At 38.6% G+C, this 16625-nt stretch overlaps 3 protein-coding genes across 6 annotated transcripts in view; 1 reads left to right on the forward strand and 2 right to left on the reverse strand.

Moving 5' to 3' along the window:
* VMP1 (vacuole membrane protein 1) overlaps positions 1-2197 on the reverse strand; it is a 102922-nt gene extending 100725 nt beyond the window's left edge. Inside the window, exon 1 of one of the 2 annotated variants that reach the window (XM_037491873.2) lies at positions 2069-2197. The gene's annotated coding sequence lies outside the window, so the exon portion shown is untranslated. The remainder of the gene's footprint in view (positions 1-2068) is intronic. The other variant, XM_037491872.2, reaches the window with a different exon arrangement.
* Positions 2198-2208: 11 nt separating this feature from the next.
* Positions 2209-16041, forward strand: PTRH2 (peptidyl-tRNA hydrolase 2). Of its 2 annotated transcripts, XM_037491875.2 has the most exons (3): positions 2209-2451; positions 7666-7750; positions 10200-16041. In XM_037491875.2, the coding sequence occupies exon 3, from the start codon at positions 10200-10202 to the stop codon at positions 10737-10739; it is 540 nt and encodes a 179-aa protein (XP_037347772.1). In that variant the 5' UTR covers positions 2209-2451; positions 7666-7750; the 3' UTR covers positions 10740-16041. The 2 variants fall into 2 exon arrangements, with proteins under 2 accessions (XP_037347772.1, XP_037347771.1); XM_037491874.2 differs by lacking the exon at positions 7666-7750 and having other exon boundaries at positions 2210-2451.
* CLTC (clathrin heavy chain) overlaps positions 14138-16625 on the reverse strand; it is a 64102-nt gene continuing 61614 nt past the window's right edge. For both annotated transcript variants that reach the window (XM_037491876.2, XM_054689008.1), the window contains one exon: positions 14138-15473. In XM_037491876.2, the coding sequence (XP_037347773.1) occupies positions 15349-15473 (125 nt within the window). In that variant the 3' untranslated portion in view covers positions 14138-15348. The remainder of the gene's footprint in view (positions 15474-16625) is intronic.

Consider the following 16625-nt stretch of genomic DNA (forward strand, 5'->3'; position numbering starts at 1 on the left):
TCCCACACGGTGCACAGACTTTTCCCGCCACCCGCTGCTCCCCTCAGCAATGTACTTCGGTCCTTCTGCCTGTTCTGCTCCCTGCTATGGCTCTGATGAATTCTCTCATCCTCCCGCGTTTCTGACTGTACCCAGTGCTTGTATAAATAAATAAATAAATATTTAAAAAATAAAAAAATAAAAATAAATAAAGTTTAATAATCTTCATAATCTTAAAAAGTGGAAATTCAATTAAAGGGCAGGAAGAAGTTGAAAAAGGAAAAAACTGGGCCTCCCTGGTGGCACAAGTGGTTAAGCACAGCACTATGAAGCAATCTGCAGCTCCTGCAGCATGAATTCGATTCCCGGCCCACCAGAGAGAAACCCACATGGTGAAGCAGACCTCTCCTGTCTCGCCCGCTGCTCCCCTCAGCAGTGTATTTCAGTCAATCTGCCTGTTCTGTTCCCTGCTTTGTCTCTGGTGAATCCTCTCACTGCCCCCCTGCATCTCTGGTCTGTACCCCAGTGCTTGTATGCATAAATAAATCTTTAAAAAAAGAAAAAGGAAAAAACTGGGTAATCAGTCCCTGAATAACATCATCAACAACAAACATATATATATATATATATATATATATATATTATAAATATATAATATATGAGATCAGGTTTGGCTATCACAAAGTTAATAAGCAAATTTACCAGATGCCAAAGTAATGATGACACTCAAAACATTTATTTCCACATCTGAAATATCCTATCACTGTTTCAAAGATAAATGTGAAACGTTTTTCTAACTCAAAATACAATATGTAAGTTAAACAACAAGCCGATTAAACTAGCTATAGGTAAACTGATAAAAGGCATCAAAGTACTTATTAAAGTATATCAGAAACTTGGCAATGTTATTTTATTCTGGAATGCAAATCACAGGAGGTAAACTAATTAATGTCATACAAATAGAGTATGTCTATTAAAGAAAAAGCTGTCTTGGTATATTAAAATAATATAAGCAAAGATTTCTATTGTACATTCACACCTACATAAATTGGTCACATTTGGCTGGGCACCATCATTCCTCTTCCGAAGATCAATAAAAAACAACCTATAATCATAAAATGTTGCCTAGAAAAATAACAGTTTCTCATTATCATCTTTTATGCTAAGAATAATTAACTGAAATCAGAGTCAATGAAACACTAAATTCTCTATCGTTATAAAACTAAAAATACTTGCATTAATTTCTCCAAAAGATCAAAGCAATCTAAGAAGCCCCAAAGAAGAAATGAAAGATGCTAAAGTTAGGAAAAGGAGCTATGTTGCCAAGAGAGGTAAACAATGCCAAGGTGATTTTTGCAAGGTGTTTTAGGAAATGAAAGTCAATAGTGTAAAATCTATTAAAGGATTCATAACTAATTTTAGCAGTGGGATACATGGTTTCACTGATTTTAGAAATTTAGACAACCGCTGAGTTTTATTGCAAATACCTCCACTGTAATGAAATACGGAGGTTGGAGGGGTCAGTAGCTTGGAAAAGGCAGAGAACTCCATTCTTTATCACAGTAATAGGAAATGAATGTAGGTCCTCTGCAGGAGATCAGAGGGGCAAAGGCCTCATTCCCTCGGCCACCAAAGCTTTTAAATGGCACTTGCACGCCTGAATTTTGTATATAAGCGGATGCATTTAACATCATGCGCTAGTGGTTGGGGTGGGCAAGAATCCGAACTGACAGATACAGAGAAACAGCCAGGTCATCAGCAAGAAAGACCTTCTCCGTTTACTCCAAGCTCCTAGTCATCACAGGAGAATGAAATGGGTGCTTTGTAATAATCTAGAACGGCTTCCAAGTCCGCGGCGAAAAGACTGAATAGTCGGGAGTCCAGTGGACGGTGACCAACTGTGGAGAGGTGTCCCAAATAACCTGGCTACCGCCAGACTGAGACATCCAGAGTCAGCAGAGCCCTAAAACACAGCTTTAAGTAGAAATCACGATGCCCCAGATCTGTCCGGTGTGGGCGAGCTGCGGAAGCAGCCAAGCTCTGAGGCCAGTCTCAGGCTTTCCAACCCCAGATCCCAGAGCCCGCTTACCTACCGGATCCGACCCCGGCTTCTCCGGATCTCAGGACCGTGTAAGCAGCTCCTGACCGACTCTTCCACCAGCCGCTGGGCTCCGGCCAACCGGAACTAGCATACGTCACTTCCGGTCCGCTTTCCCCCGGGGAGACAGGCTCCTGAAGAGAAACGTTCCGCCTCCTTTCGGCAACTTCGGTTTTAACGTCGCGGCGTTTCCGTTCGAGTCGGCTCGGCCCCCTGTGGGCGGAGCGAAAGGAAGATGACTGTCCCAGCCGCGGTTCCTGACCCGGAACTTGTCCAGGAATCCCGGAAGAGGTTGCTCACGCGCGAGAAGTGTGTTGAGTACACCGTCGTGAAGAGCACAAAGGCGTGAGGAAGGCGGAGGAGGGGTACCCTAGGTAGGTCTGCTCCTCCCACGGCGCTGGAGAGGGATATTTTCCATACTCCAGCTGAAATGTTTCTTCCCACCTCACTGCATAAAACTCTCACCCTTTCATCTCCTTTGTTAACTGTCTTCCGCCCAGGGGCCTTTGGAGCCACTGTTCCTGTTCTACTTGCCCTTCGGTAGGGGGACCAAGCTGATGGGGAGAAGGAGGATCTAGAATTTTTAATTCTTAGGCAAAGCCACCAATCAGGAGTATCCATGCGCCTTCTCCGAATTCAGAAAATACTGAACAGGCGTCACTGCCTTTTTGCTGTGTATTATTGAGTACCCGCATGTATCAAGTTATTGATAGAGATATGGGCAACTTATTGATAGAAGTATGGACAAAGTCGTATGGACAACTAACCAGCCACAATGAAACTTTTGGGTCGGCTCTCCCTCGCCCGTACTCCACCCAATATACATTGTTGACGAGTTCTTTATCTAGTTTGCGTGGGTTTTTAGTGACCCTGATTAAATTTGAAAATGTAAGGCTTTCAATTCTGTCGTTCTTTATCACACAGACCTAACGTCTAGAGAGGTAGTTAATCCTTTAACATTCTCCAGGCTCTGTACTAGACGCTAAGAATGTGATGTATGTACAGTAGTTATGTTTAAGTGCTACAGCAGCTCAGAGGCAGTCTAATTAAGACTGGGGAATGCTGACTACTTAAGAGATAATTGTCATTTGAACTTAAGCTTTTATAAGTTAAGAGGATGTTTTTGTTTGTGTAAGTGGTGAAAAATAGAATTTTGGGGAGCGATTGCTATAGAAAAGGACCATGAAATTTAGTGTGGTTGAATAGTACAGTATGCGGCAGGAGAGGAAATTTAAAGGACAAAGTAAGTTGTTAGTAGACTGTGTAGTGCTTTGAATCCGAGCCAGAATATCTGTTTTATTCTTTTTTTTTTTTTAAGATTTATTTATTTAAGCACTGGGTACAGTCAAAAGCGCGGGAGGGTGAGAGAATTCACCAGAGCCAGAGCGAAGAGCAGACTGACGAAGTACACTGCTGGGGGGAGCAGTGGGCGGCTGGAGATCTGCGCGCCATGTGGGGCCCTCGCCCTGTGGTGGGGATGGAACCGGCGCTGTAGAGGCTGCGGGCAGCTTCGCAACCCAGCGCTCAGCCGCTGCGCCACCGGGGAGGCCCATTTTATTCTTTAGGTCTTTACTCAGTGATAGTTGAGCAGGGAAATTATGTGATCAGATTTGTGTTTTGGAAATATAATTGTAATGGCAGATGGATCAGGGTGAGCTATGTTGTAAGTGAACAAATGTGTAAAGGTTGGAGGTAGAGGAGTTAATTTTGGAGACTTGGCAAGAGATAATTAGGGCATTGGTACTTAGAGAAATTTAAGACTTAATTGAAACAGATAAACTCAACAAGGTTAACTGGTTATGGTAGTATAGAGAAGGAAAAGGTCAGAAACCACAAATGCAGAAACAGTTTGAGAAGGAAGGCAAGGTGCTGGTTTCACTTCGGGACACAGTGTAGATTATGTTCTAGACATTGAAATGGTCAAATCTAGCAGAAATGAGAAATTCAAGTTTGGAGCCTAGGAGAAGCTTTAGGAGTTCTCTGTTTATTATGATTTGGGAGTAAGTGACTTTGTTCATCTGATAAACTATTTGTCTCCTCTCACTAGAATGTTAGCTCAAAACAATACCTTGTTTTGTTCAGTGCTCTCTACCCAGGGTCCAGAACAGTGCCTGCTGCATAATAGGCCACTAATAAATATGAATTGATTGAATGATTGGAAAGAGTATATAACCAGAACTGTCCAATAGAACTTACTGCAATGATGGAAATAAATGTTCTCTCATTTTCTAATGGGTGGCCACTAGTCACTTTTAATATATTGAGCTGTTGAGCACTTGCAATGTAGCTAAATGCAATTGAAGAATTGAATTTTATTTAGTTTTAATTAAAGGTTAAATGTCCTGGGTAATGTCTACTATATTGTACAGTGTATGTATAGACTGAAAAGAGGGCCAAATATGTAAGCTTGGTTAATGCATAAATCAGAGGCAAACAGAAGACAGAAAAGAGGACTGGAAAAAAGCCACCAGAGAGTTAGAATGATAATGTGAAAATTAGGTTAGAGAATTCAAGGGAGGAAAATTAAAAGGAAAGTTACAGTGAATGGTGCAGTAAATTCAGGATAAGGCCTAAAAAGAGCAAACTACCTTTGGCAATTAGCAGGTGTCTTGATTCCTTAGCAATTTCAGTTGAGTGGGTGAGGGAGTGATTGAAGAATTTTAGAGGTAAAGGGTAGGGGAAACTGGTGTCAGTGGCTTAAGGGACAAAGGATTTCAGAAAGTTGGTTTTTTATTTAGATTAGAAAATGTCAACAGAGCACTAGCTCAAGAGGTAAGTCTATTGGGTGGAGCATGGTTCAGACAGTAATGGGATCAAGAGTATTCCTGAAAGAGGTTTAGCCTGAGAGAAATTAAAAAGTACTAAGAGGAAAGGTTTATTGGATTATCTATGAGACTGAGTATTTTATTTATTTATTTTTAACCATCGTCTCAAACAAGGGGCTTTTAGATAGGGTTATAGTAAATACAGCAGGAAAAAGGGACAGGCTGAAATACCTTTTAGAGGAGTGAGATGATAATCTGATAAGGATAATAAAAGATTAGAACAGCCTAAAGACCAAAGATGTGATGTTAGTATTAACTTAACATTTTAGAATTAGAGACTTCATGAGATATGAGACACAAGTGATAAACTTGGTGATTTTTGGAATTTTCTCTACTGACTTACTGGTATGTTTTTAGGTAAATTTGAGAAGTTTTCTGTCATGACCTTTAGATGAGCATATTTTTTGCTGTTATGTTACTGTGGATACACAGCTTCTCTTGTTAGATACCTATTTTTGTTATCTTTAAAATGAGCCTAATAATATCTTTTATTTTCATGGCAACAATAATGGGAGTAAAGGGTTTAGCATGTTATCCAACTTGTAATAAGTCCTCTGTATGTTGTTTCCTTCTCCAGTTAGTATGTGGATCTAGTGTGTGCAATATATGCTTACTTTGCAACCTAGAAATTGGTTAATGGATTAATTTACTTCTTTATATAATTACTGTTTAATTCGGAGTCTGGTTATTAGATTATCAGAAGTTCTACTGATATGTGAGCATCATGCAGTAATTAAATGATAAATGCATTAAGAGATAATGTGAGGTCTAATAAAAATTTAGTTTTTTCTGGCTGCAGACATCTAAAGCCATAAATACTGTATCGGTACAAACCTGTCACAGTATTAGACACACAGTGAAAAAAACCTGAAATGAAGTACTGTGGTATTTATCATTTGTGACTCTCCTACCTCTGGCTACTCCATCTCACTTCTTAGCACCCTTTCTTCATTTCATCTGCTTTATTTCCTTCACTCCATACTTTTCCTAGTGTCCTTACTTTCATCACTTCAAAAATCTTAGTTATGGATTAAGATTTCTAAGATCTGTATTTCTAGCTCTATTTCTTGTTTTATTCTCTGCTACTCTTCCCCACTATCTCTCAACTCTCTGGACTGCTGTTAGGTCATTTGACATAGACTGTCTCTCTCCTGGCTCTCCCACTCGGTATTATTTCTGTCTAAAATCATCTTTCCTCTTCTTACCTTCTTACTCACCCTTTGTCACAGTTTAAATATTTCCTCAAGGATGCCTTCCCTGACCTTCTAAACTGAGCTAAAGCCTTTTTTGTACTCCCCTCATTCACCTCCCTTCTTTCATAACATTCACCACCTTGTAATTATCTCCCTCTTAGAATACGAACAACTATAGTGGCCTTTATTATTCATCACTATATTCTCAGTGCCCCATCAGGAGCCAGCAAACATTTGTTTTATTGAACATGACTTCATTTGACCTTCATTTCTTCATTTTCAATATAGAAATAATCCTGACTTCTCCCTATGATGTGGGTCCATTGATATAGTACAAAGTATCATTGAAACTTTGATACAAAAAAAAATCCCAGGCATGTCTCCTCGGCCATTTGACAGTCCAACTTATTTCCATCACACCTGCTTTTTTTTTTTTTTTTTTTGCACAACGTATGCATTTTTTTTTTTAATAATAAATTTTATTTTTATATTCCCCCATACAATTGGAAACGCCCCATTCTGACCCCAATCCTTCCCCTCCCGCCCCCCACCCCCCAAAAAGTGTCTCTGGTTCATAGTTTTTTGTTGATTTTGATTTTCACTTTCTTATATTCATTTTCCTGGTCCCTTATTTAAGTTTTCTAGATTCCTGCTATGAGTGAGACCATCCGGTATTTTTCTTTTTCTTTTTGGCTTATTTCGCTGAGCATGATCCCTTCCAGTGCCATCCATGTTGCTGCAAATTGCATGTGTTTATCTTTTTTGAATGCTGAGTAATATTCCATGGTATATATGTACCACATCTTCTTGATCCAGTCATCTATTTTTGGGCATTTGGGTTGTTTCCAAAGCTTAGCTATTGTAAACAGTGCTGCTATAAACATAGGGGTGCAGGTGCTCTTTGGAATTGATGTTTCTGTTTCCTTTGGGTAAATACCTAGGAGTGGAATTGCTGGATCATATGGAAGCTCTATGTTTAGTAGGTCCAGAAATCTCCACACAGCTCTCCATAGTGGTTGGACCAGTTTGCACTCCCACCAACAGTGCAGAAGAGTTCCTTTTTCTCCACACCCTCGCCAACATTTGTTGTTGCTAGTTTTTTTAATATGTGCCATTCTCACTGGTGCATCACACCTGCTTTTGTATAACCTTCCTATCCTTCAAATTGTTCTCTGAGACTATGCATTTCATAGTCCTGTTATTTCATTCTTGCCCTTACCCTAAATTCCCTTACTCTTGGCACAGTTAAAACCTGAATATATTCAACTATCCATTGTATTGGGAGTGGAGGATGAAGGAAGACTGTAGATGCAATAGGTTATTTTGTATGTTTGGAGATGGTAATTAGATGTTCATCATTTGGCTTCCATTCTTCTCTCTGAAGTATAAAATTATCTTTTCTATAATTGTCCGTACCTATACTTAGGCTGCTAAGTACTGCAGGAGGAAATCAACTGGTCAGTATGGTGCCACTGTAAAATCATCATCAACCTTAGCCATGTTTTCCAGTCCTCTGTAATCCTGTTGTATTTTGCCACTTTTATTTTAGTCTTCCTCTTCTGACCTCCAGGTTGACTTGTACAAACTACTAGCAACGACTTCCCACATTCAATTTTACAGAGGTGACTGCAGCTAAAACTGTCACATTGAGAAAGGTACTTCATTCCCTGATCAAATCCCTTCATAAGGACTTTAGGTTCCCTCCTCCCTACTGCTTTGTATTGTTCATTTTTCCTCCTATTTTGAACATCTACCTATCTAATTCTAGCTCTATCCATTGATGTTGAAATTATGCTCAATGTTTAAAATATGCTTATCTTTTTATCTTAGCAGAAAAAAAAATAGCTTTCCATTTCTCCATGTCTCCTAATAACCATAGCTTTTTTTCTTGGCTGCTCTTTTGTTTGCCTCTATTTCTTGACATCCAGCTCAAACTAGCTCCTTCCCTTGCCTCTGCAACTACCACACATTAGTTTTGGGTTTTTTTCTTTGCAAAAACTAATGCACAACACATGTTAGACATTGTTCTGGTCTTCCTGCTCTGTGATTGCAAAAGTTGAGACTTTAAGAAGGAAGATCCAGAAAATATAAGGGATGCATGAGCTATAAATGCAGAGTAGGGGGTTGGTAGTGTCTCAGAAACTATCTGAATAGTAAAGGATTCTAATGGACTTCAAGGAAGTGAAAATACTTACAGGTTTTATAATATTAAGGCATTTAAACAATTCCAGGGAAATAATTCTGTTGCAGAGAGGGCAGTGTTTGGATTTGAGATAGACAGCTTGAGAATATTGGGTTGGTTCACTTCTTCTTTATTAACTGCATTTTTGACTTAGGTCCAGCTTTTTTATTAAAAAGCAGTATGTTAAGTACACCAGTATGTTAAATTATACTTTTATAGTTTGGGTACAAATGAATTTAGTTTTTTTTTTTTCCCCCTTTAGATATTGAGTATACTCCATTCCTCTCTGATGATTACTAAAGATATATTGACTCAATTTATTTCAACTTGTTGATATAATCGTACCAATCCTTGACTTCTGGAGATAACCATGACTTCTGTGAAGATGTTTGCAAAGCAATTGTTTTATGTTTACTTTATTTCTAAATTAAGACACTTGAGTCATAAGGCATTAGAGCAGTGGTTCTCAACCCTATCACACCTAATATATACTTTTTACAATAAATCACTTATAGCTAATGTGAAGCAATACAGCAACTTTAGGAAATAGTTAACCAGTTCCTCAAAAAGTTGCAGTGTGCCTTATGACTGAGCAATACACCTCCTAGGAATATGCCCAAGAGAAATGAAAACATTCATGCAGAAACTTGTACTCGTGGCAGAATTATTCATGATAACCAAAAGGTGGAAACACCCCAAATGACCATCAACTGATGGATAAATAAAATGTATGTATCTCTACAATAGAACATTAATCAACAAAGGGGAATGAAGTACTGAGACATGCTATAACACCAACCTTGACCACATTATACTGACAGACACCTGAAATAAAATGCCATGTCCTGGTTTGACTTGTATGAAATGTGCAGAATAAGCAAACCTTTAAAGATTAGTGGTTGCCAGGGCCTCCCTGGTGGTACAAAGAGTTAAGACACAACCTATGAAGCTATAGGCAGCCACTGCAGCAGGGAGCTACCCACATGGCACAGCAGACCTCTCCTGACTCAACTGCTGCTCCCCTCAGCAGTGTATTTCAGTACAGTACATCTGCCTGTTCTGCTCCCCACTGTCTCTGGTGAATCCTCTCACCCCCCCACCATACATCTGGCCTGTACCCCAGTTCTTGTATGCATAAATAAATATTTTAAAAAAGATTAGTGGTTGCCAGGGATGGGGGAGGGGAAAATGGGAAGTGATTGAGCACAGGAGTTTGATAGTGGTGATGGTTACACAACCTTATGGATATATTAGAAAACTGAATTATATCTCAAAAAGTTTAACATCACCTGTAGTATTCTAACATTAACATATTTGATAGTAGCCTACATGCCATAATTAAAATCATTAATGTTCTAATTTTAACAAAAGAAATTTGATACAATATGTACTTCCAAGGTGATTATCTGTGCTGAATTATGTACTGCAAAATTCCAGGGACATCATTTATAAGCATTTACAAATATGGTGACCCATGTATTTCAGCATGTTTGGATACTACTCCTCTGGTGATGGTTATGCCTAAACATAGCATTGAGACCCAGTGCAGACTCGAATGTAGACTGATAGACTCAAATCCATTGAACACCTTCACTAGGAAAATAGGAATTTCTAAAATAATAAAGGATAAAGGATATCTTTGTTTTATACGATAGTTACAATTCTGGTTAATTCAGTGTATATTGAAACTATGCAAAAAACTGTTCCTATGTAAAATGAAATTATTTCACTTGTACTCTTTGCTAGTAAACATCAGAGAAAAAACAACAAATGTATAAGATCCAGAATATATTTTGCGTTTTTTTCTGGATGACTTCATATAGTTCTAAAATACGGCTGCTTATATGCTGTCCAGATACTTTATCTGATAAAGCCTATAACTCCTCACTGCTAGGTAATAATGTTTTTTCTTTCCTTTAAAGATGCTCTCCAAATCCTTGGTTATGGAATATTTGGCTTATCCTGGTGCGCTCAGCTTGGCTGCTGGAGTTGCTTGTGGCATGTGCTTGGGCTGGGGCCTCCGTGTACGCTTTGGGATGATCCCTAAAAGTTCTGTGAACAAGACAGACACAGAGACCGGAACCGAAGCAAGCATCTTAGGAGAGAATGGGGAGTATAAAATGATTCTTGTGGTCCGAAACGACTTAAAGATGGGAAAAGGGAAAGTGGCTGCCCAGTGCTCACATGCTGCTGTTTCTGCCTACAAGCAGATTCAAAGGAGAAACCCTGAACTGCTCAAACAGTGGGAATACTGTGGCCAGCCCAAAGTGGTGGTCAAAGCCCCGGATGAAGAAACTCTGGTTGCACTACTGACGCATGCGAAAATGCTGGGACTGACCGTAAGTTTGATCCAAGATGCTGGACGTACTCAGATTGCACCAGGCTCTCGAACTGTCCTAGGAATTGGACCAGGACCAGCAGACCTAATTGACAAAGTCACTGGTCACCTAAAACTTTACTAGGTCGAATTTTGTATGATGATGGTCCCATTACCATGTGTTTAACAATAAAGGCTGAATTTCTCCCAATTTATGTATTTTTGAGATGAAAAGCCATTCCCGTGTCCTCTCATGTACTTGGCAGTTATCTTGGGCTTTCAGAAGAAAAAGTTGGTTAAATGGTCCTGGTGGTTCAAGTGATATGCACTGAGACAAAAAATATTTGACAGGTCATGACAAAACTGAATTCTTTTTCTTCAAGACCATGTTGCTGTGCTTCTCTTCAAGGATCAGGGGTTTAGAGTATTCCCATTGGGCATAAACTGCAGTTTGCTTTCTTGTCACTTTTTGGATGACTGATAACCTACTTTATAAAATAGATATTTTATATATGTTTCAAAGATGAGGTTTTATAGCATTAATGTAACCTACCTGAATATTGTTTCATGTTCAGTTATCCTAACCCACATTGGGCCAGTATTCTCACAGTGGTTCTATATCAGCACCTAGAAAAAAATTCTTTACTTCCCTTTTCCCAACAATGAGGCGTACTGAAACTTAGGATGTGACTGTATGTATGTAATACCAACATCTCACTGTTTCTTTACCTAGAACTTAAAGAACTATGCGATTCAATTACTTAAGGACACCTTCGTTCCCTTTTGATCTGTATACTTAGTATGATATAATTCCAGTAATTAGTATGCTACATGCGCTGCCCACAACAAGAAGCTGCCCAATTGCTACCTGATCTTAACATTTTCTTGAAAGCTTTCTTTTAGGAAAGATCTCTAAAATATTTCTAAACCCAGTATATCTCTAAGAACTGTGATAATGCTAGGGAAAATATTAACAGGCACATGCTAAGTGGTTAACTTAAACAAGTAGCATGACACAGTAACTTCAGGGTAAGTAGAGTCTGTGGGTAGAACACTATTGAGCCAGGTTCTAATATTTGGTCAGTGTTTATTATATAGTTTTCAGTGGCATTTGACAGCCCAAGAGAAACTGCAACTGTGAATGATGCCACAATAGCAACTGTTTCTACTAAATAGAATGTTTATATTGGACTCAAAAATGATGCAACAACATGTAACTGCTTTGAAGAGAACTCAATGCTAAATGTGAGGCTTGTCACAGAGACTGAGGGCTCCAAGTTCAAAGACTGCATTCCCAACAGGTTGGCCTGCTGTGGCTGATTCAAGCAGTTGTAGTAAGTCATGGCAAATTGACTAGAATGACTAGTATACAAATTCTGATAATTCCTGAACTATATTGTTTTGCACCTGTATTTAGTATTTATAAAGTTCTTAATATTATAGTTCTAAAAGTATCCTTTTTGCAGAGTCTATAGAGTCCTGTAAGACACTTTCAGGGAGTCAAAACTATTCTAAATACTAGGACATTTTTCACCATGTTGAAAGGGCACTGATAGAAAAGCCATGTTCAATAATACGGCTTATACTTCTCACAATCAAGGCAGGGGCAACTATCTACACAAATAGTCATTGATCTTCATGGTCCTACACTCGTGGTAAAACCAAGTTTCATTTAATGCCCTTAATAAAGCAGAAAAAAACCTGATTATTAAATTTAACCTTCAATTATTTTTCTTAATATCCTGTGCCACACTAAATACTTCTGGTACATACTGAAATATGATTGTTGGCTTGAGGGGCAAAGACATTACACGGCTGAATTCTGAGCTAAACTGTTTTTGTCGTGGAACATTTTTACTTACAAGAATGGTAGACAAACTGGTCATCTAGACCGGGTGTTTAGCGGATTACTTCCTCACAAATTAAATAAACTGCCAGGAAAAAAAACTGGCAATATTTTAGAAAACTTGCATCCGCCTCTCCACCAAGCTCCCCCAAATTTAAGATTTCTGATGAGATTGGTGTACCTCATAAATATGATTTTTAAAAATATAGAAAAGATGTGTTGACATTTTGAAGGAAATATGTAACAGTATAATCAGTATTTTCCACCTAACCAGTGCGGGTAAAAGATCCATTGAAAGTAAAGGACATACCAATGGAGTTTACTCTTAACGGTACAAAAAGCTCACTTTCATGGTGTCAGATTGCACATCTCAACTAAGCACAGATACCTGAAAAAGATTAAAAAATACTCCCTTTTCCAAATACCTATCTTTATGAGGCCAGATTTTCTTCATAAACTTAAATTAAAAAAAAAAAACATAACATTAAATATAGAAGCCGATATAAGAATCCAATAGTTTGCTCAGATGAACTTTAAACAAACGTTAAAAAAAAAAAAAAAACATGAGAACTACAATGCTGTTCTTCACTCACCTGACTTTTTTGGGGGAAATAAGGTCAGCACATGATTGCCTGTTAATATGTAATGAGATAATTACTAGCAAATTCAAACAGCCCTACGTGAAAATCTTGTCTTTTGCTATCTTACTAATAATGTCTATGGTGAAGTATCTGTCAATGAATACCACAGATTTTATTTGGACATTAGGAAGGAAGTTAAGTGAAAGCATGTTTATTCCCTAAAAAGGTTCCTATTAATCTCTTCTTATTCCCATTTTAGTTATATTTAGATGCAGTAAGAACTCTTTGTATCATTTTCTGTTTTTAACTCCTTCTGCTAGACTTCCCTCCTATTCAGAGTAATGTTAGGAAAGATAACTTAAAATATAGCTTATTACCAATTATTATACAACATTTAATACTACCCAGTCTTGAACTAGCCCATTTTATGATTTAAACACTCCTGCAAATAATTCAGAAAAGTATGAGTGTTAATATACACACATGAGAAAACAAGCTCAGTTAAGCTTGCTCAGAATTTGAACCTAAGTCACACTATAGCAGTTTCTCTTTCTATTGTAGCCCATTATGGATATTTTAAGTGTCAACACAGTATCACAGAACATACAAAGCACCAATTTGGAAAATGCTTTTTTGTTTAAAAAGTTTACCATAAGATCGCTTCTCGGCCTTTTGGCTAAGATCAAGTGTAAAAAGTTTACCATAAGAGTACCTTCACTAAAACATTCTGGCATGTTTCTACTAGGGCAGAGAAAAGAAAAGAAACATTCCACTAATAAGATGAAAACAGTTAATTCAAATTATGGAAAAAGCCCAAGAGAACAAATCTTGACTCTGAATGAGCTCCAAGGGACCACTACTATTCTCACCTCTTAGTTTTCATAATGATGAAGAGATGGGGTAGATACCCAGTAGGAACACAAATAAAGTCAGGGCTTTGAACAGCAAGATGCTTTCACTATGAGAAATCAAGAGATTTTCCAGCTAAAAAATAAGGGGGAGGTGAACTAGGTAGGTTAAAGGTAGGGGGTTCTAAGTTTTCAAAGTTCTTAAAAATATGGAATTTATGGTGATTTCCCTGACTATTCCCTGAGGAATACTATGTAGCATGCTAACTACATGCTTAATACACTTTTAAATTAACATAACTAAACACCCATAATCTCTTCATTTACATAAAAACCTGAGGTGCCACTTGGTTATAATGGTACAGCTGCATTGTAACCCACCATAGTACTGAGTAGTTCTCTAAACTACTGCTTGTTCCTAATTAAACATAGTGTAATAGTGTTTTCACATGTCCTCTTTCTACTTCTGCCTCAGTAACTAATATGAAACTAAAACCATATTCTTTTGCTTTACGTTTGTGAGGTGTTCTCATTAAAACTGCCATTCTATATGTTATTTCCACAGTCCAGTAATTTATTTTAAATTTGAGTAATTTCAAATTCCACAAACAAAACTGAAGAACAGCCATATTTTGTTTGAGTTCTTTCTTCTGTACACTCAGTGATCTAAAACACCACAATATCCAACATACACAAACCTCAGGGAAGGGTTAGTAAATACACACAGATTGGAATCATGGTGCTCTTAGTTCCTGAACGGAATGGTCCCACAGAAAAAGCACAGGATACAGCACAACATAAGGGCACCTGTTACATATGAAGTGAGCAAAAACACACTAGCATTTTCTTCTATATGCATAATGAGGAAACCTGCATAGGTTAGAGGGTCTTTTATGCTCGTTTAAAAATCAGGCAAGTTGTCTGTAATGCATTTTTCAAATAATTTGGAGAGCACTGCAATCCAAGTTAGGATATGCTAATTAGTGTTCTTTGTTGGCATTGACAAGTCTTACAAAGTCATATCAATATTTTGCCGTAGCTTTTCTTTGAATAAAAGATTTAAATGCATTTAGACAATACATACTGTAAGCTGTTTACATACACTAAATTTAAGAGATTCAATATTAGAGTTTTTTTTTTTTTCTTTAAACACTACAGAGTGCAAATCAGGTTCTTCACAACAGATTGAATATTAAGCAGTTCGTCAAAGAATGGGGAGGAGGGAGAAGAAAGAAAAGCCCAAGTGAATAAAACATTTGAAACTATTCCCCCTTGAAAATAAATTCTAAAATGATGCGGAATGTGAAATAAGCTTTTAACACAGGTGATCCAAGTTTATAGTTAGAAACAAAAAATAGTCCTTCATGAAATAAAGGTTACAAGAACATGTGCCTGTTTTCCCCCATTATAAATTGAGAAGCAGGTAGAGACGATGTTTCTGTACGAAAATAGGCGACTCAGGAGGATCAGCTTTCCATCTCACATGCTGTACCCAAAGCCAGGTTGTGGCTGCCCATAGGGTGGTGCAGAGTAACCATAGCCAAAAGGTGCCTGCGGAGGAACTGCAACACTGGGTCCCGCTGTCAGCATTAATTGGGGCTGACCTAAAGGAGGGAAAAAAAAAAAAAGAGGAGGGGCAGGGATAAGGAGGTGGGAGAAACTGTTAGCACCACAGGATAATAACCCTCTGATCTCCATTATCTGAGCAACAACCACAACTCAACTTAGAATGAGTTATGTGTGGGGCACTTTTGACTATCACAATTTTAGCATGAGTCACCTTAACAAGCCAATTTAAATGCAGGGTCCAGGGGCAGAACTGAAATGGCTATGTTACTTCGTGTCATTTGAAAATGCACGCTTCACATGATGGGGCCCATAAATCTGTCCGTAATTCCATCACCACATGGTATCTGCACATTCTATTTGATGACAATAAACATCAAAGACAGAGTGAGGAACAGAACAAGACAGACTGACTGAAATACACTGCTGAGGGGGAGCAGCGGGCAAGCGAGGAGAGGTGCGCTGCGCCATGTGGGCAGGTCCCCAGCTGGGGATCAAACTCGTGCTACAGTGGCTGTGGACAGCTTCGTAAGTTATGTACCAACCCCTTGCGCCACCAGGGAGGCCCCAAATTCAATGTTTAAATAAATGTTCACCCAACAGTGAAATGGGAAGAGGATGTCAAGTTCAGACATCCATGTGTAAGAAATTAAATTGCCTTAAATATTCACATTAAAAAAAGACATTAGAGGGCTTCCCCGGTGGCACAGCGGTTGAGCGCTGGGTTGCGAAGCTGCGCGCGGCCTCTGCCGCGCCGGTTCGATCCTCGGCTGCTCCCCGGCCACCGGAGGAGGGTCCCGCATGGCGAGCAGACCTCTCCTGCCGCCCGCTGCTCCCCTCAGCAGTGTACTTCGGTCCTTCTGCCTGCTCTGCTCCCTGCTCTGGCTCTGGTGAATTCTCTCACTCTCCCGCGCTTCTGACTGTACCCAGTGCATGTATAAACAAACAAACAAACAAATAAATAAATAAAACATGCCTCTATTTAAAAAAAAAAAAAAAAAAAAAAAAAAGACATTAGAAGACAAAATTCACGTAAGAATTTGAGGATCCAATCTTTCCAGAAAGTTCTCAAATGGAAACTACCCAGTTCTCTGTCCCAGTTAGAATTTAAAGAGAACATGTACTTTTTATGTAAAACATACTATAGGTAGCTGGGTATGTTCTCTCATGTTTCACACGTCTGCAAATTG

This window comes from Talpa occidentalis, unplaced genomic scaffold (genome assembly GCF_014898055.3).
Source record: "Talpa occidentalis isolate TD23 unplaced genomic scaffold, MPIMG_talOcc4v2.1 talOcc4.7, whole genome shotgun sequence".
Taxonomy (NCBI): Eukaryota; Metazoa; Chordata; class Mammalia; order Eulipotyphla; family Talpidae; genus Talpa; species Talpa occidentalis.

Coding starts and splice junctions, on each gene's coding strand:
- PTRH2 (XM_037491875.2), top strand. CDS start 10,200: ATGCTCTCCAAATCCTTGGTTATGGAATATTTGGCTTATCCTGGTGCG.